The sequence below is a fragment of the Cheilinus undulatus genome, linkage group 2 (assembly GCF_018320785.1).
Source record: "Cheilinus undulatus linkage group 2, ASM1832078v1, whole genome shotgun sequence".
NCBI lineage: Eukaryota > Metazoa > Chordata > Actinopteri > Labriformes > Labridae > Cheilinus > Cheilinus undulatus.
Genome location: NC_054866.1, coordinates 38,807,250 through 38,821,479, shown reverse-complemented (window position 1 = coordinate 38,821,479; position 14,230 = coordinate 38,807,250). Strand labels below are relative to the sequence as shown.

Here is a 14,230-nt window from a genome sequence, read left to right as displayed (position 1 = left end):
TCTTTCTACCTTCATTATTGACGTTATATCCATATTTTACAAAATGGGAGATCATTTTATGGCCACGAGTGCCATATATCTATCTTTTATTTGTTGTTTTGTTGTTTCTCTTGTCCCTCTCCTACTAGCCTTTTTAATCCCAGCTCAGCTTCAACAGAGGGCTGTCAACATGAATCTGGTCTGCTTAACATTCCTGCCCTTTAAGAGGGAAGGTTTTGTTGCCACTGTAACAGGGCTGAGTACTGCTAGTAATGTGCTCATAGGGGATTAACAATGATCTTTATTATAGTTGGCCACAACAGAGAGTACGGTCTAGACCTGCCCTCTTCCTCCAGTGTCTTGAGATAACTTTGGTTATAAATTGGCGCTATACAAACAAAGATTGATAGTTGATAGATTGCTAGTTTTTTTTACTCCATTTTCCCAAGACGGCATGGAAATTTGGTTACTAATTTAGAAATGTCCTTATTGATTAATGATAGCTGAGTTATCGGGGGAAAAACTGAAATTTACTGGTCATCACAGTAAAACCTAAAGCAAATGTATGGATGTACCATATGTTCACTAAGAGCTTTGGTACGTCATACACTTTTTAACATTAACATTTGCGACCAACTGGTCACACTTTGCGACCCACTTTTGGATCCTGACCCACCAGTTGAGAAGCGCTACACTAGATGTTACAGCCAGATTGTGAGACTACAGACCTACTGTTTGTTGTAACTGTGATCCACAGTCATGAACTCTCACAGATATGCATTATCAAACTTCAGGAAAAAAAAACAAAAATGGAGGACTTTCGACATTCTCAGCTTGCTGTCCTGGTGTGCTGTCTGTTTGCAGTGAAGGACAAAATGAAGATGAAAGAGTGGGTGAAATCTTGACTTAGAAGACAGTATCATTTATGTTTGTGAGCTGTAACAGTTGGTGACACTACCTGGTCTGCACTGTCTCACTGGCTATTGTTGGTACTCAATCAGAGACAGCCAGGTGGAGTCAAAAATGTCTGTTCATGTTTGATTCTGGTTTAGGGAAGGTTTGACTGATCAGGAAAAGTAAAATTATCCTACTGACACTGCACATTTTAGGATTACTTGACTTAATAATCAATTGTGACAGGCCTCAACTTGGATCATGCAGAGTTAGCAGGTCAGTTGCCCCTTCCTGATCAGTGGGGAGGGGCAACTATAACCTGCTTTTTAATTTCTGTTTATATTGTGTTTTATTTGTGCAGGTTCAGGATGTTTCTCTTGCATTGACTTGCACATACAACTATATAAGTGCTGCTCGTGTTCATGCTCGTCTAGTATTCATTGCATTTACAGTCCTGTCTTTCTAGTTTGTGGGGAATTACCTCCAGATTTGTCTGTGTGAGAGCTTTGGTTCTAGCAGCCCAACGTATTTAAAGAGATATTCAACCTGTGCCAGAAGATTATCCCAGGTGTAATGCAACACATGAGCTCTCTTCTGTTCCAGACATCTCTCATTATCTTGCCAACTATCTCTTTGCAGTATGAAAACTTTTAGGTTGTTGTCATAGATATAAAATTATCTCTATCAGAGTGCCTCAACAACCCACAGCTCACAGTTATAACACTTTTTATCCACTCTTGACGCTGCTTCGGAGCTGACATTTAAGCCAAACAAACAGAGATTTTGTTAACCTTTGGGTGCTTTGTATAGCACCGTGTGAACTCACTCACAGATGGCTTGTGCTCACAAATGTCAGCACAGTGAGGGGAACAGCAAGGAGGCATGAGTAGCATTACGTAAGCAGTGATGGCATGAGGATGGCCTCAGGTGTCCTGGCTGCAGGATCCACGGTGTGTGGTGCAGTCAGAAAAATTATCTCTGCATCAGAATATTACAAAGGAGCGGAAACTAAATCCCAGCAGCCTGAGAAAAAAAGCTCTTTTGCTCAGGTTTTGTAGGTAGTGTGAGTATAACTCGTAATAGCAGCATCCTTTTTTATGTCTTTTTGTATCTTGGTCCCAGTGAATGTGTACATGGGGTGCTTGAGATGAAGCCAGGGAAAGAGGCCAGACATCCACCCACACGTACACGCTTGTAGTAGTGCCTTTCTTCCACTTGCATCATTTCTCCTCTCTTTTGGCGATGCAACACAATAAAAAAATAGTATCCGTCTGGCAAAGGAAGCATAAAATAGAGATTTTAAACTCTGCCTGAAAGTTTAGCTGTGCCTAATTTGTATAAAAACGCCGTAATTACCTTTGGATGTGGTTTAATTTTTCTGCCTGTCTTTTTAGTGTTGTCAGACACTGAGTCAGATGTGATTTATTCCTGTCTCATTGATGACCATGACCTGCAGACTGTCAGCCATTGTTACTTCATGCGTAACAGCTGCCACTGGCTGATGGGAGCGAGCAGAGGGCGTCAGATGGGATTTTACAGGTGTCATATTTAGAAAAGGCTTCAAATCCCAATGAACTGCTTCCTGAAATCAATCTGAACTCTTACAGTAAAATATAAACTGTAGGGAGTAATGTCCCATTTGCACCACATCAGAGTAACTGGGTAACTCAGAAATGTATTTCTGGGAGTTTTAGTTGCATTTGTATGAAAACTAAATATCCGATGCCTTTTATGAGCAAGAAAATGACCCCAAAATGCTGAGACACAGAATCACACTGCTCTAGCATGACTTTAATGATGCTGCGGGTGAAATAGTGCATTATTCATGGACTTTGCAAAGTAACCACAGCACTAGAACAAGATGAGGTGCAGAGATGAGTGCCAATAAAATGTGTAAGATCAGAGGATAGGTGATCCTTAGTCACATACAACAGAAGAGTGGATGCTCTTCTTCATGATTAAAGTATCCTCTGCTTAACTGGCTGAACAGCTTTGCTGGGTCGTGGAAGGACAATAATAAGATAAGCAAAAAGAAGTCTGCTGTCCTGCAAGCTTTTGTTTCTGAGTTGCTTACAGTTGAAGTTGCATAGATTAGAGCGATAACAAAAACAGAACCAGACTCAACTTTGCTAACAAAGTACATATACAGAAAAAATGACTTTTTCATAATTATCTTTTTGCTTGGACAGACATGTGCAAAACAGCAAAGATTGAGGCACCAGTTTGCCTAGCGGTTAGGTTGCTCCCCATGTACGGATGTTAAAGTCCTCCAAATGGGCAGCCTTGGTTCAATTTCAACCTACAGCTCCAACCTGCTGTTTCTACTCTCTCTCTCTCTCTCTCTCTCACTCTCTTAGGTTTACCTACTGTTTTTGCAGTCCTTCCAAATAAAAGCATTAAACAGGGGAATAAAAAACTATTGGTGTAACTTGCATCAATTTTGGACCTTCAACTGCAAGTGAAGACTAAAAATAACCCATTTTTTAACAAATTTGAGGTCTTGATTAGATTTTTATGGAATTGTTAATAGCTATTACACTGTTACTATTTTCTTTATTTAAGTGTTAATTGCTACGCCAATATGTAATATCACATGTCTTCTTAAGTAAGAATAAAAGCCTAATGCCCACAAAAATAATGTTTTAAAAGCCTAAACCCTTCATTTATCCTTTAAATTCCCGGGCACTTGGTACAACCAAACTATTTCTCTCTGTGTTTCTGCACCCATTTCTTCCAGACTGAGTTATATGCAAACGATGCAGTGTTTTCCTTTGCAGTTTTTTTTTAGCAGGCAATATGTTGAATTTGTACAGGATAAGACCCTGAACACCCTGTGTCTAATGCTGACATGCTCAGAAGAGCGGGGATGAGAAAGGTCAGCTGCTTGATATAGGAAAGACTGCTGCGCTTTTACAGCACCTGGTGTGCTTTTCCAGCTCACCGCATACCGGGTGCCCAAGACCCGGTGGGCTGGTCCAGACCCCAGGGGCGACCATGTTGGAAGGGAACAGCTGGGTGCTAGTCGGACGATAGCCATCAGGAGGCAAGAGCAGTACAGGACCAAGATTGATGTGGTCTTATGCTGAACTGGCATATGCTCATACACCTGAACTGAACTACATTATGTGTAAGCTAGTCTTTTACAGTATTTAAACCTTAATGAGAATGCCAAAAAAGACCTCAGGACTTGATATGTTTTGAAATTTACCACAGGAATATGTGGATTTTTAAACTTCTGTTTTTTTTTCCCCTACCACTATGTGGTACTGGCTTGACTAGGCTTGAGTCTGCTCATTTTGTTTGTTTATTTGTTTTCTTTGTTCCCATTTGGGATTGCGCCTGGTACCTGGCACTTTTCATTGCACCAACCTTTGTGGGGGTCCAAGCAAGCTTAGGCCAGCATTGAAATGCGACATCAAGATGCTGCTGACCACTGAGTGGTCAGAGAGTATCATCATTAGGTGCATCACAGGTGGGATATTAAAACAGGAATCAAACCCCTTGTATTGTCATCTCCATACTGCAGTAAAACATCTCAAACTCTCCTTCCCTTTTAGGCAGAATCTTGTGTTGCTGCTTGGGACCTTGTAACAAAACTTGTCTCCTGCAAACCAAGAACCAGGTGCAGTTATGCTTTGGTGTCCTTCCCTGTTGTTGTGTTGGACGCTGAGGCATTTGTGCAGCTGTGCTATGATGATCTCGTCTACATACAAGAGGTGCTATCAAATTATATGAGAATCAAAGTGCCCATTACTAGGACCCAGAAGAGATCAGCCAAGCCAAGCCAGTCTAATATGGAAACGTAGCATTATTTAACTCTAAAAACATATCAGAAAAGTTGCAGAATAATCTAAACTCCTCCCCCAAAAATACAAATATCAGCCATTGATCCTGGCCAAACTAACTTTATTTAAGAGCTATCTGCTACTTGGGATTTTGGTTTAAGTTATTGGCAAAGATAGATACAGGGTTATCTCAGTGTCACACAAACTCATCTGAACTCCTTTACTCTGATTAAGTTAATTTCATTGGAGAGTTAGAGAGTGACTTATTCGTACACATTAGCTTTCTTGTTAGTGTTAGGAGATAAAGTCACCACAAACGTCAGAGGAGGTTTATGCACAATATAATCTCCTGCACAGGTACTGCTGATCTTGTAGGTATTAAATCCCACACAAGAGGCTGTCACAGCGTCATTCTATGTAGATGTCCCACACATACACTCTGATAAAGCCTGTGAAGGAGCAGTTGATCCACCTGTGGGCTGATGTGTCATCACACGCTCTGTGAAAGTCAGAGCTGCTCCTCCCTTTTTTAGACAAACAGTACAGCTGCAGAGAGCTTGGCTTACAGCCAGACTGGCCGTGGGCGAGAGGAGCTCTGTGCTGATGCTGTATCAAGTTGCACAGGTGGAAACACCAGCCAGCCTCAGCCCCTGTCACTTGAGCTCATTTAGGGGCAACATTAGTCTCAACCAACAGCTCACATATAATCCAGAGAGTTGTGAGGGCGAGACGATGAGCTTCTGCAGCAACACTCCTCCTAAGGCTTCATGTTGTGTAAAGGATGGATTAAAAGCTGCTTTGAGAAGTAAAATAATCTATGCAGAAAGAAAAAAAAAGCCCACAGACTAAATAAGCTGTATTTCATTGTTTGAAACTGAGAAGAACAGACTCTCCTCTGAGGCTCATCCAAATTTTTATTTGGAAGAATTTTAAGCCAATTGTGGTTTGTGGTGAGACAGCTCCAGAGACAGCTGGGAAAACATCAAATCATCAATTAAATCTTTGGAACAACATTTAGCTTTCTCTTTGTCAAGTTTCCATAATTAAATTGCAGTAACTGTCCACAGTCACATATAATTAAATGTCGGTACAAAACTATGCTGGTCCCTGATTTGTTCTTCACTCCCACTTTGTTAAGAAGTATGCTGTCTATACTTGATGTATTGAAAGATATATTGGCTGTGGGTTAATCTAGTCTCTAACTCTGTTTATCATACTACATGATGCATTTTGTTTGATTTCTTTAGTAGTTACGGTGTCATTAAAATTTAATTTATTTCTTCTGGGCAGTGATAAAAACATCTTGGAAACTGGCCTTTTTGTTTTATTGCTTTGAGTTAGATGAAAAAATAAATAACACTCATATGTCTTTTGATTAAATAGGAATGTGCAGCCCCATGTTAGCTGGCTTTATCTGAAGAGAACTGCTTCTAGTTTTTTTAAACACATTTCAACTCCCATTTATGGGTGAGTTTATATTAATAGTGTATATATTAATAGTTATTTTTAAAGAAAAGGTTGAAGTAAAAGGCTCAAAAGAATGAATATATACAGATAAATCTGATTGTAGTTTTCTCAAACTAAGAAATAGTTCGAAAAGTTTGTATTTCTTATTTGTCCAGTGTTGTTTTCTCAAAGCTTCTTTAAACACTATGAATTTCTGCTGTGGAAAATGTAAAAAGTCATTTTGATTGCTTGCTCTTAAGGCTTATTGATACTTCTTTTACATACAAAAGTAGCCCTTTAATTCTTTCTACCCATGCACTTACGCGCCCATGATATGCCTGGGTGCACATTTAAAAAATTACAACCCAAAGCTGTGGCCAGATGATGTTTTCAGCACGATTATATTCAATAGCTGTAAATTTTCATGAACCAACAGCCCTGAACTTCTGCTGTTTTATTTCATAGTAAACAGCAATCAAGAGCACGTCTAAGACACTTCACAACCTCCCAAAAAAAAGTTGGGAAAAGTACGTTCTGCATGTCCAGCAGTCACAGATGTAAGCCAACCAAACGGCAATGTGATAGAAGGGTGATGAAATTGGTGCTATAAGATGGAATTATGAGACAAAGGAAAATGTTGTCAAGCTCTGACAACATCCCTGTCCGTATGATGTTTTGTTGAGGGAAGACAGAATAGAAGACAAATGTTGGAGAGAAATACAGTCTTGTACATAAGTTTTAGGCATGTAGGGCACCAAGGACTCACTGCGAGCCCTGACATGCTGCAACCTGGGTCTGGGTGGGCTGGATGTCAACATACATGTGTTCCGCTCAGCAGCCAAGGTCAAGCTTGATGGCATCTCTTTTGTCAGGACCCCTTTAAGCCCAGAGCCTTTCATCAATTTTTGGACATTCACAACACAACCTTGGGCTCATGGCAACCCTAGTACCTGCCTGTGTTGCACCCCTAGGCTATGCTTACTCCCTAAATCTTCCCCTTATTCCGCCCTAAAGATGAAGACTTCCTGCAGATTATGTTTGTATGTCCCTGGTAACATGCAAGGACATCCAGAACACTGCTGGGGTTTTGTCTGTCCTCCTTCCTGCTTGGTGTTGCCCTCAGTAGGGCCCACTGACCACATCTAAACCTTACTACAGCCTTACTACTCCGCAGCAGCATTTCTAGGCTAAATAAGAAACAAATTGATCTCTTTTTTGATAGCATCTTGAGCTGCTCTAGTCCATAAAGATGTGCTAGTCTAATTTTAAGTCTGTTTCATACCTAGCTAAAACAGTTACTAGAAAAATAGAGATCAATTACTTGTTTATGCACTTGTTAATAAATCAACTAAATTGTTCATCCAAAGGTTAACATCTGTTAAAATCTGTCATCACAGAATGAAGAAGCACATTAGCTGCACTCAGTTCTGTCTATAAAACTCATAAATGTTCACAATAGGAGGATCAGAGACAAGAAGTCACGGCTGCACACAGTCTTAGACACACCAACTCAAAAGCAGATGGCTTTGAGGGGATTATAGAAACTCTCACTGTGAGATAAAACAAAATTCCAGTTTTCTACCAACTTCCTGAGAGGAGTTCAGTTTCAGCTGTGAGACCGAGAGTCAACACAGAGGCCACTAGTGGAATTTAAGGTTTTGTTTGTGTGTATAAATGTTAATCCTGGTTATAACTTGGAAAGACAAAGAGGGTTTAGCATGAGGATGAACATGAAAGCTGTTAGTTAATTTTAGCATAAGATAAGCAGGAAGTTCAGTCCAGGCTCATGTTGTTATCTGAGTCAATGAGAAAATACCTAAAGATGCAGAGCTCTGTTTAGAGTGTTAATATGCCACAGACTTGTATTCCCCAAAGGCCTCATGCTTTTGATTTAGTTTGTTAGTGTCTGGATGGCCCTGCTTGCTACAATGACAGACACTGGGAGGTTTGTTTAGGAGTCTCTTGGTTAACATGGAGCAGGTTTTCAAGGTTACTCCATGATTCTGGTGGCCCATTGCCAACTTGTCACCTCTGTGTGGCCTGTAGTTGTTGTTGCCCCGTTATGCACCGGTGAGATTAAACCTGAGGGATTTGCAATCCTCACCGTCTGCCTGTCAGGAGACGTGCACAGAGTGAAGAAGCATGTTGTGACGGCTGTGGTATGGGCTAGTGAATGAACGACTGGTTAATCTGCAACAGAAAAGAAGATTTGAGGCCCCAGGGAGAAGAGAGGGGGCAAAAGGAGGGTAGATGGACCTCTGATGGGGTCAAGTAGAGGGTGTATTTCAACTGGGTAAGGGTGAATGTGTTTTCTAGAAGTGAACACAACGTGATAACGTGTGAACCTCCATCTGACAGTGAACTTGAGGTGATTTAAACACGATCATCTCTGCAGCAGAGCAGCTGTGGAGCCTCTCTCAGTATGAGCGGACAGAAGGAGGTAATGAAATTTTAATGAGGTGACTGTATTATACAGTTTGCTGTCCGGTTTTAAGCTGCTCCCCTGTGACATCCGAACATGACACTGAAGCGCTTGTTTATCAGCCCCTAACCCGCAGTGTTGTTTAACGAAGAGGGTTGTGAACTGTGGGCAGGGATCTGTGGTGAAAAAGCATGAATGTGAAACTTGTTTTAAAAGCGACCGGTTATTTGTCAGCAGCAAGTTTCCACTTGCAAGGATGTTTTATGATTCTCCCTTTGAGCTGTGTAACAGGGATGTTTATCTTTACAAAGCATGAGAGCTGTATGGTTAATGCAAACTATTTTCCCATGATTAGGCTAATCCATGACCCAGGGGATGTGTTAAGATTATTAATGTGTGACCAATAGCCAAAGACCAAATACTCATTTTATCATGATTCTCACTGCTCATAATGACAGTGCTGCTGACATACTCATGTAAGCTAGTAGTAACATGCTGCTATTATCTAATTCTAGATTGCTAGCATGCTAACACTCATAGTGCACTATAGTGTTAGCATACACATTTAGTGTGTCTCAAATCATATACTTCTGTTAGTATACTCTAATACAGTACTCTTTGATGCAGTATAGAGCAATACAACAGATTATGCACTACTGTTTTGCACTTCCAAGAAGAGATAATGGTTTAAACATCTCTGTTTTCTTCTATTTCTTTTTACAGCAGTTGCCTAGCAGACATTGGGCTTTTATAATCAAAACTTGACAGATATTTTAAGTCACTATTGATTTCATGTTGCCTGTGCATTATGTTAACATTCCTTCAATAAATCAAACTTAATTTGCCCCAAATGCCTTTCTCTTTATTGCAATGTGCTACCATTGCTAACAGCATGTTAGCTAGCTAGCCCGCTAGCACGCTAATAGTATAAGGTCCACTACGTCAATAACACAAGTATCTGTTGTTCCACATGCAACTTTTAAATATTTTTGAGATTGCCAGTAAATGCATTTGAGTATACTTTTCAGTTTGAATGCACTTGGAGTACAAATGCTCTCAAATATTTAATATTTAAGTACAGAAGCATCCAATTTCAGACACACTGATAGACACGCTAGCTCAGCAAGGATGTAAGCTACTTTAAGTATTTTAAGGTTTTAAGTATTTTTATGGTTTTAAGGTCATAAAATCTTAACCAATCTGTTAGCAAAAACCACTCACTGCTCATAATGACAGCGCTAGCATACTAATGTTAGTGAACAGCCACATTTATGCTAACTTGATCTCATTCTAGATTGCAGGCATGTAAACACTTTTATCAAAGAGCCTACGGATCTATTTTAGAAGATGTGTATTATGACTATACTAACTAGCTAATAATTAGCTAGCTGGTCTAATGTAACCATTTTCAGCACTGTAGATTTTTGATTTAGCGCATGAAAAAGTAATAAGTTAGTATGATAATCTGCTCACAACAAGACTGCTAACCTGTTGGCTTACAAATAGGAATACTTTTCACACTGACATTGGCTGTGAGCTGAAAAAACAAAACAAAACAAAACAAATATATATATATATATATATATATATATATATATATATATATATCTGAGTAATGTAGGTTTTCACAGTAGCAGCTTTTCTGTCTTTTTTTGTCAGCAATTTTATAACGAATGATCTATCTTAGAGGTTTTATTTTTCACTAAGTTTACATAACATGAGACATTAGAGTCAAGGAATAGTGTAGCATTTTTGCTTTTTATCATGTACAAGTGGCAAAGAGAATTCCTTGATTTGTCTGAAAAAACCAAGCATGAATCAATGGCTTTCACACTGCTTTATTTTTAAAGAAGTAATTTTTGTTGCACTGCTCTCTTCTCTGTACTTTTAAGCTCTCAGCGGGCAGAGGAATTGTTAGTTGGTGTACTGGGAGGACTTGAATTGGAGCCTTGGCCCAGGCTTACACTCTAAATGTGCTGTCACAAAGCGACGCCGAGTTTGGCTCACGAGCGACTGAGAAAGAGTAGAGCGGTATTATCAGCAGTGGGTCTGTGCACATGAGTGTGCAGCTCTGGGAGCTTCTCTGCTACCAGGGGTGGAATTATCCTGACAGTCTGTGACGAGGCTCTTTTCGCCTGTCTGCCTCTCTGTGCGTCAGATACGGGGACCTAGTAGGACGAGGCCTCTGGCTGTCGCCCTGTCCGGAGCTGAGAGCCTGTCGCCTCCTATCTCCTCTGGCTGCCTGGTTGTGGGACAGACAGTGCTCTTTATACTCCTCCCTCCATGGTGGTTGATGGCGATGAGCACTGTAAATGACTTCACACTACACATGAGATGCTGACTGAGCTCTACTAGACTCTAATCGATTGACCCTTTTTTTTACAGCCCGTCGTGGTTTGTTAATTGGTCTCCAGCTCCCTGCTGACACACTGACCCTAATGGAGGAGAATTACTGCTGTCTCGTCATGCATTAACCTCCCTCCTCCAGCCCCCCTTTCATCACTCCTCCCTGCCTCTTAGGCCTAACCTCTGCTCCCCCCTCCCCCCTCCTTCAGTACACACTCCCTGGTTTCATAGCAGCTGTGTAGACGGGGCGAAGTGCACATGCACTCCCGCTCCATCACATGTCCCTGCGCCTCTGGGAGTCTCAGTCAGGTGACTTGCACAGCCAACCATATTAAAGCACCCAAGGGCAAAGACACCTAATGTTTGCACACTGTTGTTTTAATCAGGCCAAGTTTGAGCATTGTTTTGGTTTGGTCGTGGTTATGAGAAAACTCTTTGCACGGGAGGTCAAACCAAGCTTCAGGATACTGCAAATTTGAACAAAACTGTGCTATCTTTTATTGTGGTAACTATCAGTGAAAAATCTGTGCATTTGTTCTACAGACTTCTTCAAATAACTTAAAACTCAAAAGCCAAGTAGTTACAGCTATTGAGAAACATAACTGTACATCAAAACAATTGAAATCTATGATCTTTTTTAAGTAGTGACAAAGAAAGCATACCTCAGGAAGAAGACAGTCTGTGTTAGTAGATCTCAACCACTGAGTGGGTCAGGGAGCTGTTTTCCTTACTGTGTGCCCGGAAAAAATGTGCGTCAAAAAGTCTGTGATGTATGGTAGCCTTTAGCAGCCATATGGCCACATATATTTTTCATTTTTTCCCACCCATGGGCCACCAAGATATATTTACAGCCATCTGAGTATATTTGGAACTCTTTTTTCTTTTCGTTATGATTAAAATTGCCATCTGCACAAGAGAAAAATTCCCTTGTATATCCTTCCTGTATTCACTGATTGAAGTGCAACAACTCAAGGAAAAAATGCCTTTGCAACAACATTTTTTCCTGCAGCTCCTTGCTTTATACTTACTACAATAATAGAATATTAAGTGAAATATTTCAGTGAGTGATGTTATCTGAGCAACTTTGTACAACACTGTCAATAAATACTGTTTAAATAGCAGAAAAAAAACAAAAAAATTAAAGTTCTTGAGATCTTCACTTCTTTTTCTCAGTGTCCTGGGTAATCAACCTAGTTTTCCATGATAATTGATTAATATTTGAAGCTCTCTATAAAACAACACAAATTTATTTGTCATCATGGGATCATAATAGACCAACTAAGGTCTAAACTGCATTTTTTTTTTATTTGGGTTGCGTTTTTCTCATCAAGGAGGTGTTAATGGGTCCTTAGGCTGGACCAACGGAGAGACACTCGCCTATGTAGGCATCTCTGATCCCGAAACAGCAGGGGGGCTTTAGACAGTCCTCTTAAAAGATCAGCCACTGATTGCCTTTTTTGCTTTTTTTAGGTAATCTGAAGGGTTTATAGTGGGATGGGTTTACAGCACTTGGTCCACAGCTCACCCCACTGCAATGCTGCCTCCATTATTACATGGTGTGAATATTTCATGATGGCATCGGAGTCGGGACGTTAGAGCATTAATGAGCCTTGGCTCATCTGGCCATAAAACAGGCTGGTGAATGCTCCTGCGGCATCACTAAAACTTAACAGGGGTTTGTTACGAAATGGGGGTTTAACTGTTCTTTTGGGTTACATTTCCAGGGGAAAAATACGTCCTGTTGTTGCACCAGCAATTGGAAGATTTTTTTCCCCTGAGGAAGAGCCTGGAGCAGGAGAGCAACATTTACTCTCTTTTATTCTCAGGAAAACAGAAGCTTGTTGAAACTCCAACATTGTTATCTAGAGTGAGAAGCAGTACAGAATAAATGGCTGTAGCTTTAAGAGAAGAAAAGTTGCCGGTAAAGGATCATCAATCATTCCTTTGTTTGATAAATAGACCAATCAGCTCATACTTGTAGTTTTGCTCTCAGAAGTCATAAAATCTGTGCAGACGTATTCTTTGAGGATTGTAGATAAAAGAGTCAAAGTCATTACAGTCACAGTCCCAGAGATCTGACTCCATTGTGCAGTGTGTGTCAGATGGTATTTTTATATCACACACAGAGATGAGTCAGAGAACTTCTCAAACTAATAATGTTTGAAGAGACAGAACAAAACTTAGGGCAATGCAGCGCTGCTCTCACATGCTGTCAAAGAAGAAAAGCCTTTTTGCTCTGGTTGTTCTCAGTCAGGGTCAAGCCAGTGATGTCACTGAAAGTTGAATGTGAATCAGAAATGTCTGATTGTCCTGATATTGGTACATGAAAACAGTTTTTATTCTACTGTGTATTTGTATTCTGAGTGATTCCAATAATAACAGAACTTTTTTTCTGTTTTGTTGCAGTGAGGGCGTCTTCAAGTGTCCAGAAGATCAGCTGCCACTGGACTATGCCAAGGTATGATCACACACATTTTTAAAAGACAAATAAAACAATGAAAATTAAAATAAATAGTCTAAACTGAAGCAAGCAGCTCTCTGAGACTTTACTCTGAGGTAAATGCTAATATCATGCAAACATTCTCAGTTAAATGTTAAAAATGTTCGCTTGCTGACATCCTTATCAGTCAAACAAAAATTAAAGCACGGGATAGCGTGTTATTTGTTAGTGGTATTGGACTGATAATTGTTCTAAATATAAAGGTCTTAGGGTTTTTAGATCAGATCACATCCCAAAGTAGGGCTGACTTAAAGCCTGATGTTTAACTGATGTTAGAGAAGTTAATATGACATCAGTTTAATGTCAGATTTTTGGTTTAAAATTTTATTTACATTTTTGGTTTTACAATATACAAAAAACAAGTGCATTGCAAGACAGAACAACACAAATAAGGAGAAAGAAAAAATGACAAGATTTTAAGGAAGAAGCCCTCCACTATATGAAGCTTTCTTATCAGTGCAACACACGTGAAAGTCTGCTTGAGGTGTCTGAGTTGTTCCAAACTTCTCCCATTATGGAGGCCACTGTGCTCTTGGGAACTTTTAGTGCAATTTATTTTTTTCTTTAGCCATCCCAAGATCTGTGACTCACAACAGTCCTGTCTCTGGTTCTGCTGACACTTCCTTTCACCTCATGGCTTAGTTTTAGCTCTGATGCATTGTCAACTATCAGGCCTTTAATAGAGAAGCCCTCTTTTTTCATTGTAAAGAAAATCAAGTATCTCCTAGAACTGACTTTTTATAAAATTGATAATTATATAAAAAAAAGTGCTAAATATGAAACTAGCTATGGTTCAGACCTAAAACTTAAGCCCGTAGAGTGCACTTTAACAATGAAGGATTCTGCTTCAAACTGCAC

General features: G+C 40.0%; 1 protein-coding gene across 1 annotated transcript in view; it reads left to right on the top strand.

Annotated features, from left to right (window-relative positions):
- traf4a (tnf receptor-associated factor 4a) overlaps window positions 1-14,230 on the top strand; it is a 59,218-nt gene that overhangs the window by 33,121 nt on the left and 11,867 nt on the right. Inside the window, exon 2 of the mRNA XM_041810056.1 lies at window positions 13,279-13,330. Within this exon, the coding sequence (XP_041665990.1) occupies window positions 13,279-13,330 (52 nt within the window). The remainder of the gene's footprint in view (window positions 1-13,278; window positions 13,331-14,230) is intronic.